A 22654-nucleotide genomic window follows, 5' to 3' on the forward strand; every position below is an offset into this window, starting at 1 on the left:
ATTTGGTAAAATATGTGTATGTAGTTTTCTTCACTGACTTCTATGCAATACACTTATATAATGAGGCATAAGTTATTACTGTTACATACATTTGCTGGGCTCTCTGCATTGGATACAAAAATATACCACATGGAAAAGCTGCAATATTAATAGATCAGCTTCATCGTATATCTCTGGGCACCTAAAATAAACAACTTTTTGCAGACAATAAAAAAGTGTTTATTAAACATTTTATAATATTGTGTAGGACCCAATAAAGTAACCTGACTGGGAGCAGTCCACTTAAGTGTGTACTTTGGTGATCAGCCACCGGAAAAGCCTATTATATTGATTTGTACCATTCATTGCAGTCATATTATGTTTAATTGATTGTGCTAAATGGAAAACACAAGAACAATGTAATTTGTTCTTTTTAATATGTAATACTTTAATCCAAAATTTACAAACTTCTGGGTCCCCCGCTAGAGGAGAATTTGTGGTCCTTTATTAGAAAAAAATATTTATAAATTGTCAATTTCCAGACAAATCAAAGAAAACACATAAAATATTTCTATAGGTGGCACCTGGTCACCACCAAATTGCATAGGAAGTTTGCTTCAGCCTCCTCACGTTGTTGGAGAGGGTGCGTGGAATTGGGTTCCTTTGTTCACATACAGTATGGTGGACCTGCTAATAGACTGACAGTTTAGATTATTAGAGTAGCCCTGTGTTTGATTACTTCCCACTCGAAACGCCCCTATGGCCCTTCCCTATAGTTGGTTAAAGGTAAAGTTTGGCACCTAGCTGCCATGTAAAAAAATCAATGCCAACCTCCACAACAGGTCCCCAAACATTACCCAAATATGGTGTCTATGGTTCAACTTCCATACCCCCCTCCTGTTCTTCCTCTACCCGTGGACTGTCAGATCTTTTGCTCTAACATAACATATTTACTAGCTTGTTACCAATTGTGTTGTGCATTTTTACCATATCGTATCACTATGCTAACCTCTTTCTGGACATGAAGTGGTATATTTACTAAAGTGGGGGGTTTAGGAAGTGGAGTTGTTGCCCATAGCAACCAATCAGATTCTAGCTATTGTTTTCTAGAAATTGCTAGATAAATGATAAGTAGAATCTGATTTCTTGCTATGGGCAACATCTCCACTTCTATAAACCCGCACTTTAGCTGCTACATTAGTGATCCACAAATTGGGCACTATTACCCCCTTTAACTCCTTTCTGTCCCTCTCCCATATTCTGTTCCTCTCCCACATTATAAATGAGTCTCCTTATGCTGGGCATACACTCAGATATAATGTATGTCGGACTGACAGATATTTTATCTGAGAAGCTGAAACCATTAGATATCGTGACCAAACACTGTGAGATATTTCACAGTGTATGGACATAGTATCGAGGAAACATTTCCCTATTCCTCTCCTATGAAGAAACAGGGGAGATGAGGCTGACCATATCGCATCTATCGGACATGCTGGATGATTTCAGCATTTCCGACAGACCGATAATTACTGATCGGTTGTGCAATTAACAGGCCGACTAAATGCTTATCGGCTGATCGGGCCCATAATTGGACAGTGTACACACAGCATTACTTCATGCAATTCACACCATTTCCGAGTGTATGTGCCTGTTTGTATTTTTTGTAGCAATGTTTCAGATTGTATATTTATTTCTCTTGCCCTTTCAGCCTACCATACTGCTTGTCGTGCTGTTGTTTCCCAGTTTGCCTTACACTTTGTCATGTACGAAAATTATAAAAAAAAATGTACAAACTGTAGACTAACTTGTAAGGAATGTTATTGGGTTCTCTGAGCTGGAGAAACAATAAACCAAAGGAAGTGTTGGTGTCCCTGGGAATGTATGATGCAGATGCTGATCTTTAACACAAATAGGAAATCAAAGTCATGGATATCAGAACGGTCAAGGTCGCTGCTGCAAGTTCCGCCCGTTCTCCTCTGCTGTTGTCTCCTGCGACTTCTGAAAAAGAACGTAAGGAGAATGAGGAGGATGGTGAATGAAGGAATAAAGTCCCCCTAACCCTATTCATCATCTACAGCATTCCTACACAGTCTATGTATAGAAGTTTGGGAAGTGTTCATATGGAAACGCTCATTAGTACCACTAAGGAAATGGGAATGCTGGGAAACATAAAAATGTCACTTTGAGGTGTCATTATTGTTAAACCACCCATTAATTCATTGCAACTCTTACATTTTTCTCTTACTTTAAGTGTCAGGGTGGGTACACACCCGAATGACCGGCAATCGTGCCGATGTTCAGGGCATTTTGCCTTCACCCTGCAAAGCATGATTGCCGGTACACACTACATGATTTAATGAGCGACGGAGCGATTACTTGTTCCGACCTTCATTAATATGTATGGCACTGCATGTAATATGTGATTGACCGTGCAGCCTGGCCAATCACATGATAACACATGCAACTGTGGGAACGCGCACATCGGGCATACACACTGTACGATATGCCGGATTTGGCCAAACCTGAAAAATTGGGCCAATATCGTGTAAGTGTGTTGCCAGCCTTACAGTATGTCTTTAAATCCTGAGCAGAGCAGCTATAAGGACTAAAGTACTGTAGGGTACACACTCTGACAACGGATCAATCAGCAGGGGTCGGGGACAGTGTGTGGGGGCCCCCTAAGTGTGGGGGCCCCGGGAAGACCTCCCCAGCCACCCCACCTATAATCCAGCCTTGCCTCTACTATTTAGAAGATTTGATACATCTCCCCCATATGTCTTTCCAACTACTGTCCCATTTCTCTCCATCTATTTCCTTGCAGTTCTTTCCCAATGAAATCAGGCAGTGACAATGTGAGCGGAGAGATAAACGGCCATAACCAGCTATCACGTGCAACGATCTATACAGCGAATGCTCTCCTGCAATAGCTATTACTTTTCACACTGATTTTATAAAGCAGATATAGCATTATCACTAACTGTGAATCTAGGCTGCTCAGGTCTGTGTCTTGGCGACCATTGGATAACATGAGATTTGAAAAGGGGGCGACAATACCTTCTATAGTGATACTCTGTGTCATTGTGTCTGACCCATGCTTATTTTCAACTGTGCAGGTATAATTCCCATTATGTTCCTTCTCTGCCTTCAGGATGGTAATGTTACGGTTATCCTTTGAGAACACTACATTGAGTGTTGGCTTGTGCCATCTGTACGTAGGAGGGGGGTACCCATTGGCCTCGCAGGTCAGCGTCACAGTCTTCCCTTGTAGCGCTGCCATGGACGGCTTGACTATAATATTTGATATACTTGGCTTGGCTGAAAAAAAAAAATACAAAAATGTTAAGAATCATAAAACCGATCCATCACAGTTATTGGGAATAGACTGGCTTAGCTCAAATGTATGCTCATTTTGACAAACCAGATGTTCTGGTGGGAACTATCCTTAAAAATCGACACCCTTGCAATGTTTGACCTATCTATAAAGTCACGTGTCTGTACTTACTCCTCAGACACCCGGATGTAACACACGGGCTTCCATGTTTTATACTGTTGACTACGTAGGAAAGTCCATCATTAACTGACAATGCCTATTTTATTTGTAGAATTCCTGGGGGATCACAAAAAAACCCCACCACAGTTTGACTACATTCAGCACACAAAAGAAGCAAAGAGTTCTTTTCCCCTGTGTAGAATTTAGTTTTGGTGTTAGCTCCAGTAAAAGCATTTTGAGGGTTCCAGTGCTCACAGGTCAGCGAGAGAAGATAGCAGAGAGAAGATAGCAGAGAGGAGTAGGACTTGCAGTAGAATGGCTGAAGCATCATGATGGGCCCTTCAAACTCTGTACCCCAAGGCTCCTGCTAGACTTACTGTCTCGATAATTGCACTAATATCCCCATTCTCCTGCTTCCATAGAACTTCCCCATTCTCACACTGTCCTGTCCTCACTAACATAATCACAATAACGTACAGGTCATTGCTCCCTATCCAATAAGCACACTCATCTCTTGCCACTGTGATCTTACAAATGATCTGACTGGCTGCCTTTTGTCTATCTGCCCAATACCATACAGAGGGCACACAGACAAGCAGTAGATGGGGTATAGCACAATAAGGTGCTCAGATCCTACTCTAAAGAACCATGAAAATAAATTAATACCATCTGAAAGAGAAATTGTGTACCTTCTAGAGCTATGTCCTCTTCCACCGTAGCTTTCCCGTACTCGTTCTGCACTGTGCAGATGTATCTTCCAAGGTGGCTCTTTGTCATGTTCCAGACAGTAATAACTTTATTGCCTTGAGAGAATTTTACATTGGGTGATGGGGTGCTCCAGTTGTATGTAGGAGTAGGGTTACCATCCGCCTCACAACTAATTGTCACATTGTCCCCTTCCTTGTGCAAAGAAGGGTTCACTGCAATTTTAAATTTTTCAGGTTTGTCTGAAAATAATTGATAGAAGATGTTAATAAAAATATATAGTAGGTTCAACTTCAAACATGAGAAAAAAAATCAGTTTAAACAGTTTAAGGGGTCTATGCATGAATGATCACGTACCAGCTGCGATTATTATCTACCTAACTCGCTGGGGATATTTTAATTTTTAACAAAAATATCCCCGCTTTATACAACCGGAGAACTCGCAGGGAATGTTGTTGCGGTAACCACTGTCCCAGCGTGTTATATCCCCGTCATTTAGGAGAAGTCTTTCACAGTGTCAGCTTCCGGAGCCGGCCAGGGGCTGCAAAGGAAGAGAATGAAAGACCTCTCTCCTGCCTCTGGAGACCCCATAGGCTTACAGTAGTTTACACCATCTGAAGATGGTGTAAACTACTAGGGATGTGCACAGACCCCCGTGTTTTGGTTTTGGATCTGTATCTCCTTCAAGGTTTTGGATCTGGATTTGGTTTTGTAAACCACCCTCAAGTGTTTTGGTTTTGGATCTGGATTTTTAAGTAAAAATAGATAAAAAGTTTTAAAAATAGCTAATATAGTGTAATTTATGCAATCCAAAACCTGAAATTCGAATTTAAAATCCAAATTCCAAACCGCAAAAGGATCAGAACCGCAATCCGGATTTACCCAGACCTCCTCGGGAGATTAGAACCACGACTCGTACTCAACCGGATTCACGAAATTTGGTTGGATTCAGATTTCTGGAGAACCGAAATGCACATCTCTATAAACTACCGGGACTAAACTCTGAAAAGCTTTGCTTTTTGGAGTTTATTACATAGACTTAGATCATAGTCCCCATTGATAATAATGGGGATTGCGATCTGCAGCGCTAATTTAGTAATTAGCACTCTGCAGGAGATTTCTGTGAAATATCCTGCATTGTGCTTTTAGTACATAGGGACAATACATAAAATTATGGCTCCAGTTTCTGCGTAAATTTTATGTAAAAAATGGCTTGCTACATAGGCTCCTAAGTCACTGTTACTGTCTCCCCCATCATTACCCAACATCCCACATACAGATACCTACAATGTACAGTTACTGCTACTGTCTCTTCCATCATTACCCAACATCCCACATACAGATACCTACAATGTACAGTTACTGCTACCGTCTCTTCCATCATTACCCAACATCCCACATACAGATACCTACACTGCACAGATACTGTTACTGTCTCCCCCATCATTACCCAACATCCCACATACAGATACTTACACTGTACAGTCACTGTTACTGTCCCCATCATTATCCAACATCCCACATACAGATACTTACACTGTACAGTCACTGTTACTGTCCCCATCATTACCCAACATCCCACATACAGATACCTACAATGTACAGTTACTGCTACCGTCTCTTCCATCATTACCCAACATCCCACATACTGATACTTACACTGCACAGATACTGTTACTGTCTCCCCCATCATTATCCAACATCCCACATACAGATACTTACACTGTACAGTCACTGTTACTGCCCCATCATTACCCAACATCCCACATACAGATACTTACACTGCACAGTCACTGTTACTGTCCCCATCATTACCCAACATCCCACATACAGATACTTACACTGCAGAGTCACTGTTACTGCCCCATCATTACCCAACATCCCACATACAGATACTTACACTGCAGAGTCACTGTTACTGCCCCATCATTACCCAACATCCCACATACAGATACTTACACTGCACAGTCACTGTTACTGTCCCCAGGGCCGCAACTAGGGGGGGGCTGGAGGTGCACGTGCACCGGGTGAGCCGCTGTACCTGGTGCCAGTGACCTCCAGGGCGGCGCTGCAGAGAGGCTCCAAGCCGGACGTCCGCTGGTAATATTTATTACCAGCGGGCGCCCGGCTCCTTCTCTGCAGCGACGCGGTGTAGCCGGAGCCGGAGGCTGGAGTTCTCTCCCGAACTCCAGCTTCCGGCTCTCCCCACGGGCACTATGGGGGAGACGTCATGACATCTCCCCCATAGTTCCAAGGACCAGCCGGCGGACCGGACGAGACGCTGGATGCAGGAGCGGGGTTCAAGGTAAGTATTTTTTTTTTTAATAAGCTGCACTACAGGGGCATTATTATGGGGGCAGGGGCATTACCACAGGGGCATTACTATGGGGGCATAGGCAATAAGGGGCATTACTAATGGGGCATGAGCACTATAGGGGCATTACTATTGGGGCATGGGCACTACAGGGGCATTACCACAGGGGCATTACTGTGGGGGCATGAGCACTACAGGGGCATTACTGTAAGGGCACTACAGGGATATTACTATGGGGGCATGGGCAATACAGGGGCATTACTATTAGAGCATGGGCACTACAGGGGCATTACTATGAAAGCATGGGCACTACAGGGGCATTAATATGGGAGCATGGGCACTACAGGGGCATTACTGTATGGTGGGCACTACAGGGGCATTACTATGGGGGTATTAACATATGGGCATTACTATGGGGGCATTACAATATGGGCACTACTGCAGGGGGAATTACATGGGGGGCGCCAAATTACTGTCTTGCCCCTGGTGACAAAAATCCTAGTTTCGGCCCTGACTGTCCCCATCATTACCCAACATCCCACACAGATACTTACACTGCACAGTCACTGTTACTGTCCCCATCATTACCCAACATCCCACATACAGATACTTACACTGCACAGTCACTGCCCCATCATTACCCAACATCCCACATACATATACTTACACTGCACAGTTACTGTTACTGTCCCCATCATTACCCAACATCCCACATACAGATACTTACACTGCACAGTCACTGCCCCATCATTACCCAACATCCCACATACATATACTTACACTGTACAGTCACTGCTACTGTCCCCATCATTACCCAACATCCCACATACATATACTTACACTGTACAGTCACTGTTACTGTCCCCATCATTACCCAACATCCCACATACAGATACTTACACTGTACAGTCACTGTTACTGTCCCATCATTACCCAACATCCCACATACAGATACTTACACTGCACAGTCACTGTTACTGTCTCCCCCATCATTACCCAACATCCCACACACAGATACTTACACTGCACAGTCACTGTGACTGTCTTTGAAATCATATCAAAACTTTGTGCTCTACATTTATACTTTCCAGACATATTTCTTGATGCTGTGAATTTCTGCAGTTCTTTATACTCAGTGTTGTCTTTCTTGCAGGTCACTGTTGGTGGTGGGTATCCTGTAGCATTACAGTAGAAACTGTTTATCTGTCCTTCAATCCAAATCTGTTCACCTGGACAGTGTGCGAAGGAGGGCTCAGCTGGAGAAAAGTGACAATAGATGGGAACACCGTATCTACAGTAGTAAGTGCAATAAATACAAACTACTAAACTAGGTTTATTAGTTTTATAGGTTATATGGTACTAATATGAGGAACTATAGGGAGAGGTTATATGGAGTAATAGGAGGATATATAGGGAGAGGTTATATGGAATAATAGGAGAAACTACAGGGAAATGTTACATGGAGTAATAGGAGGAGATATAGGGAGAGGTTATATGGAGTAATAGGAGGAGAAATATGGAGAGGTTATATGGAGTAATAGGAGGAGATATAGGGAGAGGTTATATGGAGTAATAGGATGAGATATAGGGAGATGTGATATGGAGTAATAGGAGGAACTACAGGGAAATGTTATATGGAGTAATAGGAGGAGATATAGGGAGAGGCTATATGGAGTAATAGGAGGAGATATAGGGAGAGGTTATATGGAGTAATAGGAGGAGATATAGGGAGAGGTTATATGGAGTAATAGGAGGAGAAATAGGGAGAGGTTAAATGGAGTAATAGGAGGAGATATAGGGAGAGGTTATATGGAGTAATAGGATGAGATATAGGGAGAGGTGATATGGAGTAATAGGAGGAACTACAGGGAAATGTTATATGGAGTAATAGGAGGAGATATAGGGAGAGGTTATATGGAGTAATAGGAGGAGATATAGGGAGAGGTTATATGGTGTAATAGGAGGAGATATAGGGAGAGGTTATATGGAGTAATAGGAGGAGATATAGGGAGAGGTTATATGGAGTAATAGGATGAGATATAGGGAGAGGTTATATGGAGTAATAGGAGGAGATATAGGGAGAGGTTATGTGGATTAATAGGAGGAGATATAGGGAGAGGTTATATGATGTAATAGGAGGAGATAAAGGGAGAGGTTATATGTGGTAATAGGAGGAGATATAGGGAGAGGTTATATGGAGTAATAGGAGGAGATATAGGGAGAGGTTATATGGCGTAATAGGAGGAGATATAGGGAGAGGTTATATGGAGTAATAGGAGGAGATATAGGTAGAGGTTATATGGCATAATAGGAGGATATATAGGCAGAGGTTATATGGAGTATTAGGAGGAGATATAGGGAGAGGTTATATGGAATAATAGGAGGAACTACAGGGAAATGTTATATGGAGTAATAGGAGGAGTTATATAGAGAGGTTATATGGACTAATAGGAGGAGTTATAGGGAGAGGTTATATGGCGTAATAGGAGGAACTACAGGGAAATGTTATATGGAGTAATAGGAGGATATATAGGGAGAGGTTATATGGAGTAATAGGAGGAGAAATAGGGAGAGGTTATATGGAGTAATAGGATGAGATATAGGGAGATGTGATATGGAGTAATATGAGGAACTACAGGGAAATGTTATATGGAGTAATAGGAGGAGATATAGGGAGAGGTTATATGGAGTAATAGGAGGAGATATAGGGAGAGGTTATATGGAGTAATAGGAGGAGATATAGGGAGAGGTTATAATGCGTAATAGGAGGAGATATAGAGAGAGGTTATATGGAGTAATAAGAGGAGATATAGGGAGAGGTTATATGGAGTAATAGGAGGAGATATAGGGAGAGGTTATATGGAATAATAGGAGAAACTACAGGGAAATGTTACATGGAGTAATAGGAGGAGATATAGGGAGAGGTTATATGGAGTAATAGGAGGAGAAATATGGAGAGGTTATATGGAGTAATAGGAGGAGATATAGGGAGAGGTTATATGGAGTAATAGGATGAGATATAGGGAGATGTGATATGGAGTAATAGGAGGAACTACAGGGAAATGTTATATGGAGTAATAGGAGGAGATATAGGGAGAGGCTATATGGAGTAATAGGAGGAGATATAGGGAGAGGTTATATGGAGTAATAGGAGGAGATATAGGGAGAGGTTATATGGAGTAATAGGAGGAGAAATAGGGAGAGGTTAAATGGAGTAATAGGAGGAGATATAGGGAGAGGTTATATGGAGTAATAGGATGAGATATAGGGAGAGGTGATATGGAGTAATAGGAGGAACTACAGGGAAATGTTATATGGAGTAATAGGAGGAGATATAGGGAGAGGTTATATGGAGTAATAGGAGGAGATATAGGGAGAGGTTATATGGTGTAATAGGAGGAGATATAGGGAGAGGTTATATGGAGTAATAGGAGGAGATATAGGGAGAGGTTATATGGAGTAATAGGATGAGATATAGGGAGAGGTTATATGGAGTAATAGGAGGAGATATAGGGAGAGGTTATGTGGATTAATAGGAGGAGATATAGGGAGAGGTTATATGATGTAATAGGAGGAGATAAAGGGAGAGGTTATATGTGGTAATAGGAGGAGATATAGGGAGAGGTTATATGGAGTAATAGGAGGAGATATAGGGAGAGGTTATATGGCGTAATAGGAGGAGATATAGGGAGAGGTTATATGGAGTAATAGGAGGAGATATAGGTAGAGGTTATATGGCATAATAGGAGGATATATAGGCAGAGGTTATATGGAGTATTAGGAGGAGATATAGGGAGAGGTTATATGGAATAATAGGAGGAACTACAGGGAAATGTTATATGGAGTAATAGGAGGAGTTATATAGAGAGGTTATATGGACTAATAGGAGGAGTTATAGGGAGAGGTTATATGGCGTAATAGGAGGAACTACAGGGAAATGTTATATGGAGTAATAGGAGGATATATAGGGAGAGGTTATATGGAGTAATAGGAGGAGAAATAGGGAGAGGTTATATGGAGTAATAGGATGAGATATAGGGAGATGTGATATGGAGTAATATGAGGAACTACAGGGAAATGTTATATGGAGTAATAGGAGGAGATATAGGGAGAGGTTATATGGAGTAATAGGAGGAGATATAGGGAGAGGTTATATGGAGTAATAGGAGGAGATATAGGGAGAGGTTATAATGCGTAATAGGAGGAGATATAGAGAGAGGTTATATGGAGTAATAAGAGGAGATATAGGGAGAGGTTATATGGAGTAATAGGAGGAGATATAGGGAGAGGTTATATGGAATAATAGGAGAAACTACAGGGAAATGTTACATGGAGTAATAGGAGGAGATATAGGGAGAGGTTATATGGAGTAATAGGAGGAGAAATATGGAGAGGTTATATGGAGTAATAGGAGGAGATATAGGGAGAGGTTATATGGAGTAATAGGATGAGATATAGGGAGATGTGATATGGAGTAATAGGAGGAACTACAGGGAAATGTTATATGGAGTAATAGGAGGAGATATAGGGAGAGGCTATATGGAGTAATAGGAGGAGATATAGGGAGAGGTTATATGGAGTAATAGGAGGAGATATAGGGAGAGGTTATATGGAGTAATAGGAGGAGAAATAGGGAGAGGTTAAATGGAGTAATAGGAGGAGATATAGGGAGAGGTTATATGGAGTAATAGGATGAGATATAGGGAGAGGTGATATGGAGTAATAGGAGGAACTACAGGGAAATGTTATATGGAGTAATAGGAGGAGATATAGGGAGAGGTTATATGGAGTAATAGGAGGAGATATAGGGAGAGGTTATATGGTGTAATAGGAGGAGATATAGGGAGAGGTTATATGGAGTAATAGGAGGAGATATAGGGAGAGGTTATATGGAGTAATAGGATGAGATATAGGGAGAGGTTATATGGAGTAATAGGAGGAGATATAGGGAGAGGTTATGTGGATTAATAGGAGGAGATATAGGGAGAGGTTATATGATGTAATAGGAGGAGATAAAGGGAGAGGTTATATGTGGTAATAGGAGGAGATATAGGGAGAGGTTATATGGAGTAATAGGAGGAGATATAGGGAGAGGTTATATGGCGTAATAGGAGGAGATATAGGGAGAGGTTATATGGAGTAATAGGAGGAGATATAGGTAGAGGTTATATGGCATAATAGGAGGATATATAGGCAGAGGTTATATGGAGTATTAGGAGGAGATATAGGGAGAGGTTATATGGAATAATAGGAGGAACTACAGGGAAATGTTATATGGAGTAATAGGAGGAGTTATATAGAGAGGTTATATGGACTAATAGGAGGAGTTATAGGGAGAGGTTATATGGCGTAATAGGAGGAACTACAGGGAAATGTTATATGGAGTAATAGGAGGATATATAGGGAGAGGTTATATGGAGTAATAGGAGGAGAAATAGGGAGAGGTTATATGGAGTAATAGGATGAGATATAGGGAGATGTGATATGGAGTAATATGAGGAACTACAGGGAAATGTTATATGGAGTAATAGGAGGAGATATAGGGAGAGGTTATATGGAGTAATAGGAGGAGATATAGGGAGAGGTTATATGGAGTAATAGGAGGAGATATAGGGAGAGGTTATAATGCGTAATAGGAGGAGATATAGAGAGAGGTTATATGGAGTAATAAGAGGAGATATAGGGAGAGGTTATATGGAGTAATAGGAGGAGATATAGGGAGAGGTTATATGGAGTAATAGGAGGAGATATAGGGAGAGTTTATATGGAGTAATAGGGGGAGTTATAAGGAGAGGTTAAATGGTGTAATAGGAGGAGTTATAAGGAGAGGTTAAATGGTGTAATAGGAGGAGATATAGGGAGAAGTTATATGGAGTAATAGGAGGGGATATATTGACAGGTTATATAGAGTAATAGAATGAGATATAGGGAGAGTTTATATTGAGTTTATAGAAAGAAATGGTTTACTAAATTTATAAAAGAAAGCAATAGTGACATCCCAATATAAAATAATTTGTTGATAGAGACAACCTATTTATACAGTAATACAATAGTTGAAATAAAATGAACTCAAGTTTACTTGCAACTCATGAGACAATTCACTTGTCACTGGTCAACAGCTAAACCCCATATCAGGCTGCTATATAATATGAAAATAAAGAGATGTAAAGTGAGGATTGCCTGATTACACACAGATTGGCAGTGGGAATAATATATCACATCTACAGCCCTGAATCAGTATACCTTCTAATTGTAACAATATCCTATGACAAAACTGTTTACATAAAAACAGAAAATATGTGTTAGTTCTATCAATATTGGAACAACTTATACTAGAAAACATTTTTTCAAAGTCAAACAACTTGGACCGTAGCTAACGCCATTATAGCCTATAGTCTACAGTACACTTTGCAACGAGAAGTAGGAAAGGGATTCATAGATTCTCTTCCGGAACTCACCACTTGCAAATGTGCAGCAGCGCGGTGGACCCTTGGCAAATGAAAGTACAGTGATTGCTGATGCAATGACTTTTCTTTTACACATCTCAGGGACGAGCTCTTATTGGAGTCACTGTCCCTGCTGCAGGTGTAGTTTAATGCATGCCAGTGGAACTTAATTTCTTATTGCCACCAATAGTGCCGATAACAAAAAATAATTAACAGGTCAAAAAAGCCAGATAGTTAATAAATGGGCCCCTTAGTAATTAAGCAGCCTAAATAGCATAACTACCCGGTGAATGTTAAAATAACACATTGTATTCAACAACTATAATATATACCTAATAAAATGAAGCTATTTAATAGGGACTAAATAACACAATGAGGCATATCCAATTGGCAGCACATGAAATTTCAGCCAGGCGAAGGTTTGTCATATTCAATTAGCTGCAAAAATTTTAGCTGTTGTCATTTCAATAGGAATTAACTAGAGATGTGCGCCGACCCCCGTGTTTTGATTTTGGTTCTAAATCATCGTCATGTTTTTGTTTTGGTTTTGCCAAAACCACCGTCACATGTTTTGGTTTTGGATCTGTATTTTTAAAATAAATAAATAAATAAATAAAAACAGCTAAAATCACATAATATGGACCTGTTTTTGTTTCTACAGTATTATTAACCTCAATAACAATTTTGACCACCTCAAAATATTGTTTTCACCAATATAAGCCAAAGGCTGCAGCTAGCTGATTGGCTAAACTAAGGGACAGAGCAGCGGCACAAACACACCACAGTTTAAAAGTATATAGGACATCTATAAAACATTGTCACACAGCAGTAGCAGACAGGATGGCAGGTTAATAAACTATAGAAATGTCTATGCAAAAAGACAGTCATCAAAACCTCAAACAGCGCATAATGCAAGGAAAAGAGGTGCAAGATGGAATTGTCCCTCCCTTATGTTGTATATTAAAAAGGACATGCACAGTTTAACAAGCCAATCACGTCAATGACAGGGACTGCCACTTTTGTGGCTGAAGTGGTTGGTTTGCTTGGGCCCCCACAAAACAAGTTACCAATGGACTTTAGGCAGCAGTGTTGCTATTAATCTCTACACTGGTAAGGGGATGTAGTTCATTCACCGGTGCCCGGAATGCCGGCCGTCGGAATCCCTACCCGGGACTAAAGTAGGCATCGAAATCCTGACACCTATCTTCAGCCCACGACGAGATCCTGACAGCCTGTATCCCGAATGAAAGTAAGCGGGGCGTAGTAATCTAATAGAAGGAAAGAAAATTGATAAGTGGATGTGTGCGCTATTCAGCTGCTGGTAGGTAGTATCAAAAAGGAAAGTGTCCCCACACCTTCACCATAATATACTGTACATGCAAAGCAAAATATTGAAACCTCCTTTCTAGCGCTGGTAATACATTACAATCGCAGGTCTTCTCTGAGGGCGTAGTAATATGTTAGCTGCTGAGGGGGTGCATTATTTTTAGAGGCCCCAGGGTGAGATTAGGGTTAGACACCCCCCCAGGGAGGGTTAGGGTTAGGCTACGGGTAGTTGGTGGGGTCAGGCTTACACCCCCAGGGGAGATTAGGGTTAGACACCCCTCCCCCGGGAGGGTTAGGGTGCGGGAAGGGGGGGTTAGGGTTAGGCACCCCCGGGGGGACTTTAGGGATAGGCACCACCGGGGAGAGGTTAGGGTTAGGCACCACTAATTGTGAGTTAGGGTGAGGCGAGGGGTAGGGTTAGGGTACTACCTGTCAACATTGTCATCCTTCGGGCTTCTGGTGTCGGTATATGAACCAGTTATTCAGCCGCCGGGACTTCATATTCATTCCCTGGTAACATATCATTATCATCCACATCATCCTCCTCCTCACCCTCATCAGTGTTAATATAGCTGTTTCCTTCCCCGCTGTGTCACCCGGTGTGGGGAGGGATGCTGACTATGCGCGCCACCAAAAGAGGGCATGGCCTCGCAGGCAGGGCGTGGCCACATGGGTAGGGGGCATGGCCTCATGCCCTAACCCCCGTGGTCCCAACACCATGCTTATTACTGGGGGGCAGGGCGGGTGCAGAGATGATGATTGCCTTTTGTACAGTGCCGGCCGGCTCCCTCACAGTGTAAGGAGCCGAGTACTGCACTTAATTATACAGTGCATTGCCCGGCTCCTGTCACTGAGGGTGGTGTCTGCACCTTGGTGTCACCCCTCGGTGCAGTTCACACCACCCTTGTGATGTCACTGTGTTAATATCATCTTCACACAATATTAACTCAGCTGCTGGAATCCACTATTGCAGAGGTCTCTGCACTTTGATGTAATTGGCAGCAAAGGTCTTTCTCGTGGTATATGTAGTGCATTTTGATGAACATCATCTTTTCCACCTTTTGAGGAAGTAGCCTCCTATGCAAATCGCTGACAGTCTCCCGACTGTGCTGAAAACTCTTTCTGAGTACACACTGGATGGTGGGCAGCTTAAGGCCTCCAAATTGCAATTTTTTTTTACTTGCAGTAGTCAAAGGGACTATCTGACAAGTCTATTTGTACACTGTCATTAAAATAATAATCCAATATTCTATGGATGGTGACAATATCAGATTGCGTTATGGTAAATGTGTCACTAATTTGGGGCAATTATTTTTGATTTGAACAGATGTCAAAATGTTGTGTTGACTCATCCGCATCACCCGTGTGTCTTTTGGGAAAGCTCAGTTTTTTCCTGGTGATAGCAGTTGCCAGAGAAGGAGGAGACATTGTCATGTCATGTGCCACTTTAGCTAACAACTTGCTTGACAGAAGCTCTTTGCATCTCTTAAGATCTGTGTCAGTTGGAAAGAAACACATGATGTATGACTTAAACCTAGGATCAAGCATGATCGCCAAACTGTAGTGATCCAATTTGAAGATGTTGATGACCCTTGGATTCTGGCGAATCAAATAAAGGACTTGATCTACGAGTCAAACATACTTAGTGGAATTGTTTCATTTTATCTCCTCCTTCAGTTTCTCAAGGTGCTTTTCCAGAAGTCTGATTAGGGGAATCACTTTACTCAAGCTTGCAGTGTCTGAACTAACTTCACAGATAGCTACTTTGAATGGTTTCTGCTCCTTGCACAACTCAGAAAGTATTCTTTACTGCGCTGGTCTAAGGTACATTCCCCCTCCTCTCCCTATGTCATGGCTGGCCATGTAGGATTGGATGGCTTGTTGCTGTTCCTCCATTCGCTGAAGCAAATACTGAAGTATCCACATACATCTTAATTCCTAGCGCATTAAACAGCCCTTCTAGTCCCGCCATGCTATGGCATGCCTCGGTAGCGCCGGTCGTCTTTTCATGCAACCTTTTGTCTTCGAATTCATCTTATTTGCAAAGTGTGGCCAATAGGATGCACAGGCAATGAAAATGATATGTGGCATGCCTATATTCTGTGTGCAACTGCGGGTGTATCTGCATGCGAAATGCTACATTACAGTGTCACAGCTGCTGACACTGTAACATAGTATTTCACATGCAGATACACCCCCTTGCCTGTATATTCCCTATACTGACCCCCCTTTTTTTGTATTTTCCCTATAGTGACCCCCCTTTTTTGTTTATTCCCTGTAGTGACCCCTATTCTGTATTTTTCCTATAGTAACCCTTCTTGTTTGTATTTTCCTGACAGTGACCCCTTTTGTCTGTATTTCCCGTATAGTGACCCCCCTTCTCTGTATATTCCCTATAGTGACCTCCCTTGTCTGTATATTCCCTATAGTAACCCCTCTTTTCTGTATATGCCCTATAGTGACCCCTTGTCTGGATTTTTCCTATGGTGACCCCCCTTGTCTGTATATTCCCAAAATTGATCCCCCTCATCTGTATATTTCCTAGAATGACCTCTTCTTGTTTGTATTTTCCCTATAGTGACCCCTTTGTCTGTATTTACCCTATAGTGACCCCCTTTTCTTTATATTACCTATAGTGACCACTTGTCTGGTTATTCCCTATAGTGACCCCTTTTGTCTGTATACAGTATTTCCTATAGTGTCTCCTTGTCTGTATATTCCCTATAGTGACCCCCTTTGTCTGTATATTTCCTATAGTGACCCCCTTTGTCTGTATATTTCCTATAGTGTATCTTTGTCTGTATTTCACTATAGTGGCCCCCTTTGTCTGTATATTCCTTATAGTCAACCCATCTGGATGCTTTTTTATTTCTTTAAGATGCTCCTCATCACCCCCCTTCCCCCAGTCTGTAATTTCTGTAATGCTCCCCCTCCTTCTGCCTTTCTGTCCCTTGCAGGACTCCCCTTCCCTTATCCAGATTCCTTTACTGGTCCCTGGCTCCCCCCTGTAGTTTACTTACCAATGAAGAAGGGCCTTCCATTCTTATGCTGCCTATCAGAGAGGACCCTAGGAGTTGCTAGACTGACTCATCAGCACTTCCTGTGCGCAATGATGCTGGGAGTGAGTCATGGGTGCAGCTGCTGCAGTGACAGTCCAGTCACATGACTGCTTTGCTGAATGCTGGTGAAGACACTGAGGGGTATATTTACTAAAGTGCGGGCTTATAGAATTGGAGATGTTGTCCATAGCAACCAATCAAATTCTAGCTATTATCTTCTAGAAGGTGCTAGATAAATGATAAGTAGATTCTGATTGGTTTCTATGGGCAACATCTCCACTTCTATACCCACACTTTAGTAAATACTGTATACCCCTGGGACTGCACCTTGTAGGGAGATATGGCCCAGGAAAGGAAGGGGTAGATCTACTCCTGTGCAAAAGTATGGCAGTGGGGCCAGGTGTAGTCCTTCCGTGACCACAAGCCCCTGTACTGGCCCCAGTTGCGCAGGGATGTGCAGTCAGGGTAGGCAGGGGAGGCATATCCTCCCCTGTCATACTCCTAAGATTTGATATAAAAATGATTGGAATAATACAAAGAAGATATTTAAAACTTATAAACATTTTCTTTGTTTATTGTAATAATTTTTATAGTTAACACTCACCAATGTTATGGAGCTCACTGGGATTGCAGGCAGATGAGAGATGAGGCAGCAGCAGTTCAGCCTCACTTCTGTGTAGTCAGACAATGCTTGCAGAGATGGGGGCGGGACCACTCCACGAGTAGTATGCTGCACAGAGAGAGAGCTTATAGAGGCATGCCTCTATGGGGTGTGTGCTTTGAGCACTGATGGACACCTTGGATGTGTCATGTGACCAGGAAGTGCACTGCAATGTTTAAAGATCGGAGCTGTCAGCAGGAGCAAGAGAAGACACAGTGATGCAGGTAGGAGAATCAATGGATACTGAAGCTTAGTGTTGTGAGAAAAGAGTTAAAGTGGCCACACACATAGCAATATTTTACCCGATCTTGCCGATTCCGACACATTGGAACAACAGATCGTGTAAAATATCGCTGGTCGCACATCGCATCTTCAGATCTGCCGTGCAGTAGGGCAGATCTGACAATCTAGGAGGCGATGCACTGTGAAAGTCTGACTGCAGGAGAGATCGTTTGAAGATTGAACACCAAATTGTGTGCAGATAGTGTGCTGAGCTGCAGGGGAGAGTTTCAAGGGAAATCGTACACAAATCGTACACATCGGCTGATCGTGTGCAGATCACCATGTGTGTGGGCACCTTTACAGTGAGTAGGGGGTGAGACAGGCTCCCATCTCCATGTGTGCCTCCCCAGCCAATCACTTCACCGCACATCACTGCATTGCGCAGCCATTGTTACACCATTGACTATAGGGCACCATGCTTCAAGAAAGTTTGGGAACCACTGGCATATCCTAGTGTTACAATAATGAGACATAGATGCTACTCTGTAGAACTTTGGAGATAACTCATTTCTGGGTACTAAAATATCCATATTCAATGAAGATCAGAGACACGTGGCATGGTTTATTTAAGTTACGTTTTTCAAGATGGTTAGACATTTCGTAACAATTCAACTCAGAGGACAGCCTAAAACATATGTAGAGAGCACTGTAGAGCAATTTCTTATTTTACAGAAAGAATAGAAGCTCCTTGAGCACATTTCTAGCAAATGTTTTTGCAAGTAACCTTAGTAAGAGAATTCATAGGTACAGTAGAGCCACTCACAATTTATGTTTCAATCAATGATGTCCACAGTTTATTTCCATGATTGTGGAAATAGCAACGGGTGGCCAGTATCTGTCAAATTAGAACAGTGTGTTTCTGAGTTTATAGCAGGCAATATCAAGGGGTAAATTTACTAAAAGTCGATTTTAATTGATTTTGACCTAACCTGATGTGTTTTCAGAGGCTAAATCACACATTTAGTAACAGGATTTATTATTGATATTTAAGTGTTAGTAAATGTGCGATTTAGACCCTGAAACATATAAATTTAGATAGATTCAGTTCGATTTAAAATCGAACAAAATCAATTAAAATTGACCTTTAATAATGTACCCCCAAGAGTTATATAGTAAGTTTAGTACCTTGAATATTTTTTTTTAAATTACATAAAATAATATTTTTATGGAGATACAATTTAAACATGTATGTGATAAAAATCCTCATAATAACATAAAGTGAAATGGGATGTCCTGAATGACCAGATATTAACATGCTATGGGGTATATTTACTAAGCGGTTTGTTTGCATAGCCACCAAATTCCAGCAGTTTTGCCTGCAGTATTTAAAATAGTAAGAATATTGTGTGCAAAGCGATTGCATTTAGTATTATTGCCATTTTAAATCCTGCAGGCAAAACCGCTGAAATTCGCCAGTTTTGAAAACCCGCCCCTTAGTGATTATAGCCCTATGACTCAAGGGAGCAATGAGCTACAGGCTAATGTGATATTGCATTTATACTTACTCTGAATATACATCTTCTGTGGATTGCTTCGGGTTTTAAAAAGAGCTTGACATGTAAACTCCTTCTCATGCATGTCTTTGGTGACGTCCAGCAGGCAGGTGACCTCAGTGGAGTTTCCCTTAATTGACACACAATTATCAAATGTTACATTGCCCTTTATCTCCAGTTGTACATCCATATGGGCCATGTATGGTAATGTGCACGTGATGTTTGTGTACTCTTCTTCAATTATCTTCTTCTCAAAATGCAATGTGGGAATTGGCAGAATAGCTGAGGAGAGACAGAATTTCATTAAAATAATGTGTAATACGATTCAACGATTTGACATTGGATTTCAGTATGTCATTGCATCATTGTCTCACTGCGACTTACAGCAAAGTCTTTGCCATTTTCAGACCTCACCCAGCGCCTTTTTCAGAGTTGGACACATTTGTGTGACTCTGTATCTATTATCTAGTGTATGTGTGACTCTGTATCTATTATCTAGTGCATGTGTGACTCTGTATCTATTATCTAGTGCATGTGTGACTCTGTATCTATTATCTAGTGCATGTGTGACTCTGCATCTATTATCTAGTGCATGTGTGACTCTGCATCTATTATCTAGTGTATGTGTGACTCTGCATCTATTATCTAGTGCATGTGTGACTCTGTATCTATTATCTAGTGCATGTGTGACTCTGTATCTATTATCTAGTGCATGTGTGACTCTGTATCTATTATCTAGTGCATGTGTGACTCTGTATCTATTATCTAGTGCATGTGTGACTCTGTATCTATTATCTAGTGCATGTGTGACTCTGCATCTATTATCTAGTGCATGTGTGACTCTGCATCTATTATCTAGTGCATGTGTGACTCTGCATCTATTATCTAGTGCATGTGTGACTCTGTATCTATTATCTAGTGCATGTGTGACTCTGTATCTATTATCTAGTGCATGTGTGACTCTGCATCTATTATCTAGTGCATGTGTGACTCTGTATCTATTATCTAGTGCATGTGTGACTCTGTATCTATTATCTAGTGCATGTGTGACTCTGTATCTATTATCTAGTGCATGTGTGACTCTGTATCTATTATCTAGTGCATGTGTGACTCTGTATCTATTATCTAGTGCATGTGTGACTCTGCATCTATTATCTAGTGCATGTGTGACTCTGTATCTATTATCTAGTGCATGTGTGACTCTGCATCTATTATCTAGTGCATGTGTGACTCTGCATCTATTATCTAGTGCATGTGTGACTCTGTATCTATTATCTAGTGCATGTGCGACTCTGTATCTATTATCTAGTGCATGTGCGACTCTGTATCAATTATCTAGTGCATGTGCGACTCTGCATCTATTATCTAGTGCATGTGCGACTCTGCATCTATTATCTAGTGCATGTGCGACTCTGTATCTATTATCTAGTGTATGTGCGACTCTGTATCTATTATCTAGTGCATGTGCGACTCTGTATCTATTATCTAGTGCATGTGCGACTCTGCATCTATTATCTAGTGCATGTGTGACTCTGCATCTATTATCTAGTGCATGTGTGACTCTGCATCTATTATCTAGTGCATGTGTGACTCTGTATCTATTATCTAGTGCATGTGTGACTCTGCATCTAATATCTAGTGCATGTGTGACTCTGTATCTATTATCTAGTGCATGTGTGACTCTGCATCTATTATCTAGTGCATGTGTGACTCTGCATCTATTATCTAGTGCATGTGTGACTCTGTATCTATTATCTAGTGCATGTGTGACTCTGCATCTATTATCTAGTGCATGTGTGACTCTGCATCTATTATCTAGTGCATGTGTGACTCTGTATCTATTATCTAGTGCATGTGTGACTCTGTATCTATTATCTAGTGCATGTGTGACTCTGCATCTATTATCTAGTGCATGTGTGACTCTGCATCTATTATCTAGTGCATGTGTGACTCTGCATCTATTATCTAGTGCATGTGTGACTCTGCATCTATTATCTAGTGCATGTGTGACTCTGCATCTATTATCTAGTGCATGTGTGACTCTGCATCTATTATCTAGTGCATGTGTGACTCTGCATCTATTATCTAGTGCATTTGTGACTCTGTATCTATTATCTAGTGCATGTGTGACTCTGCATCTATTATCTAGTGCATGTGTGACTCTGTATCTATTATCTAGTGCATGTGTGACTCTTTGGGTTGGATTCAATTAGATGCAAAAAGACGCTTTTTGGCACATTCCAGCATATTGCGCTATTCAATTCCAGGACGTTTTCGCAGGAATGACAACTCCCTAGGCAAAAACAGGTGAAAAAGTTTCACCACGCAGAGGCAAAAGAAAATATGTGCAAACTCCCTATTTTGGACTAAAAATGTGGGGACTTGGTTCAGAACCCTTTGGGCACCCCCCTAATGACTAATTAGGCAAAAAAAAATATATCTTAATTTCCCCCCAAAAAAGACATGTTATTTTGGGGTGAAAATTTAAAAAGCGTTTGAAAATGGGTATAAAGTACAGTGTCTGGTATTTTGGAGGGCTGTATGCATGGGACAAATGTTTTTAGGTTTGCAGGTGGCTGCAGCTGGTGTTTTTTTTTAAGTTTTTAAAAATGCACTTTGACACAAAATTATACTAGTACCCATTTTAATGTACCCCAAAATTAAATCCAACGATTAATTTTACCATAAACATTTGGTAAAAATTATTTTTCCACACTTTTGCAAATATGCATATAACAGCCATTTGACTCAATTTAAGAAATCAAAATACTTTTATTAGGGCTGTTAATATACTTCTATATTGGTTTCCATGGTAAGTTAGGCTTTTTATGGGGTACAGACTGATTTCCCCTAAATATATGCTGTACTTTTCGCTAGTTTCGCCATTCGCGCATCT

At 41.2% G+C, this 22654-nt stretch overlaps 1 protein-coding gene across 1 annotated transcript in view; it reads right to left on the reverse strand.

Moving 5' to 3' along the window:
• Window positions 1–257: 257 nt before the first annotated feature.
• LOC148515545 (neuronal growth regulator 1-like) overlaps window positions 258–22654 on the reverse strand; it is a 58523-nt gene continuing 36126 nt past the window's right edge. Inside the window, exons 3-7 of the mRNA XM_088479861.1 lie at window positions 19771–20040; window positions 7514–7747; window positions 4162–4419; window positions 3037–3297; window positions 258–1980 (exon numbers count right to left, since the gene is read on the reverse strand). Of these exons, the coding sequence (XP_088335987.1) occupies window positions 1883–1980; window positions 3037–3297; window positions 4162–4419; window positions 7514–7747; window positions 19771–20040 (1121 nt within the window). The 3' untranslated portion in view covers window positions 258–1882. The remainder of the gene's footprint in view (window positions 1981–3036; window positions 3298–4161; window positions 4420–7513; window positions 7748–19770; window positions 20041–22654) is intronic.

Source organism: Taudactylus pleione, unplaced genomic scaffold (assembly GCF_031769625.1).
Source record: "Taudactylus pleione unplaced genomic scaffold, aTauple2 ptg000248l, whole genome shotgun sequence".
Classification (NCBI taxonomy): domain Eukaryota; kingdom Metazoa; phylum Chordata; class Amphibia; order Anura; family Myobatrachidae; genus Taudactylus; species Taudactylus pleione.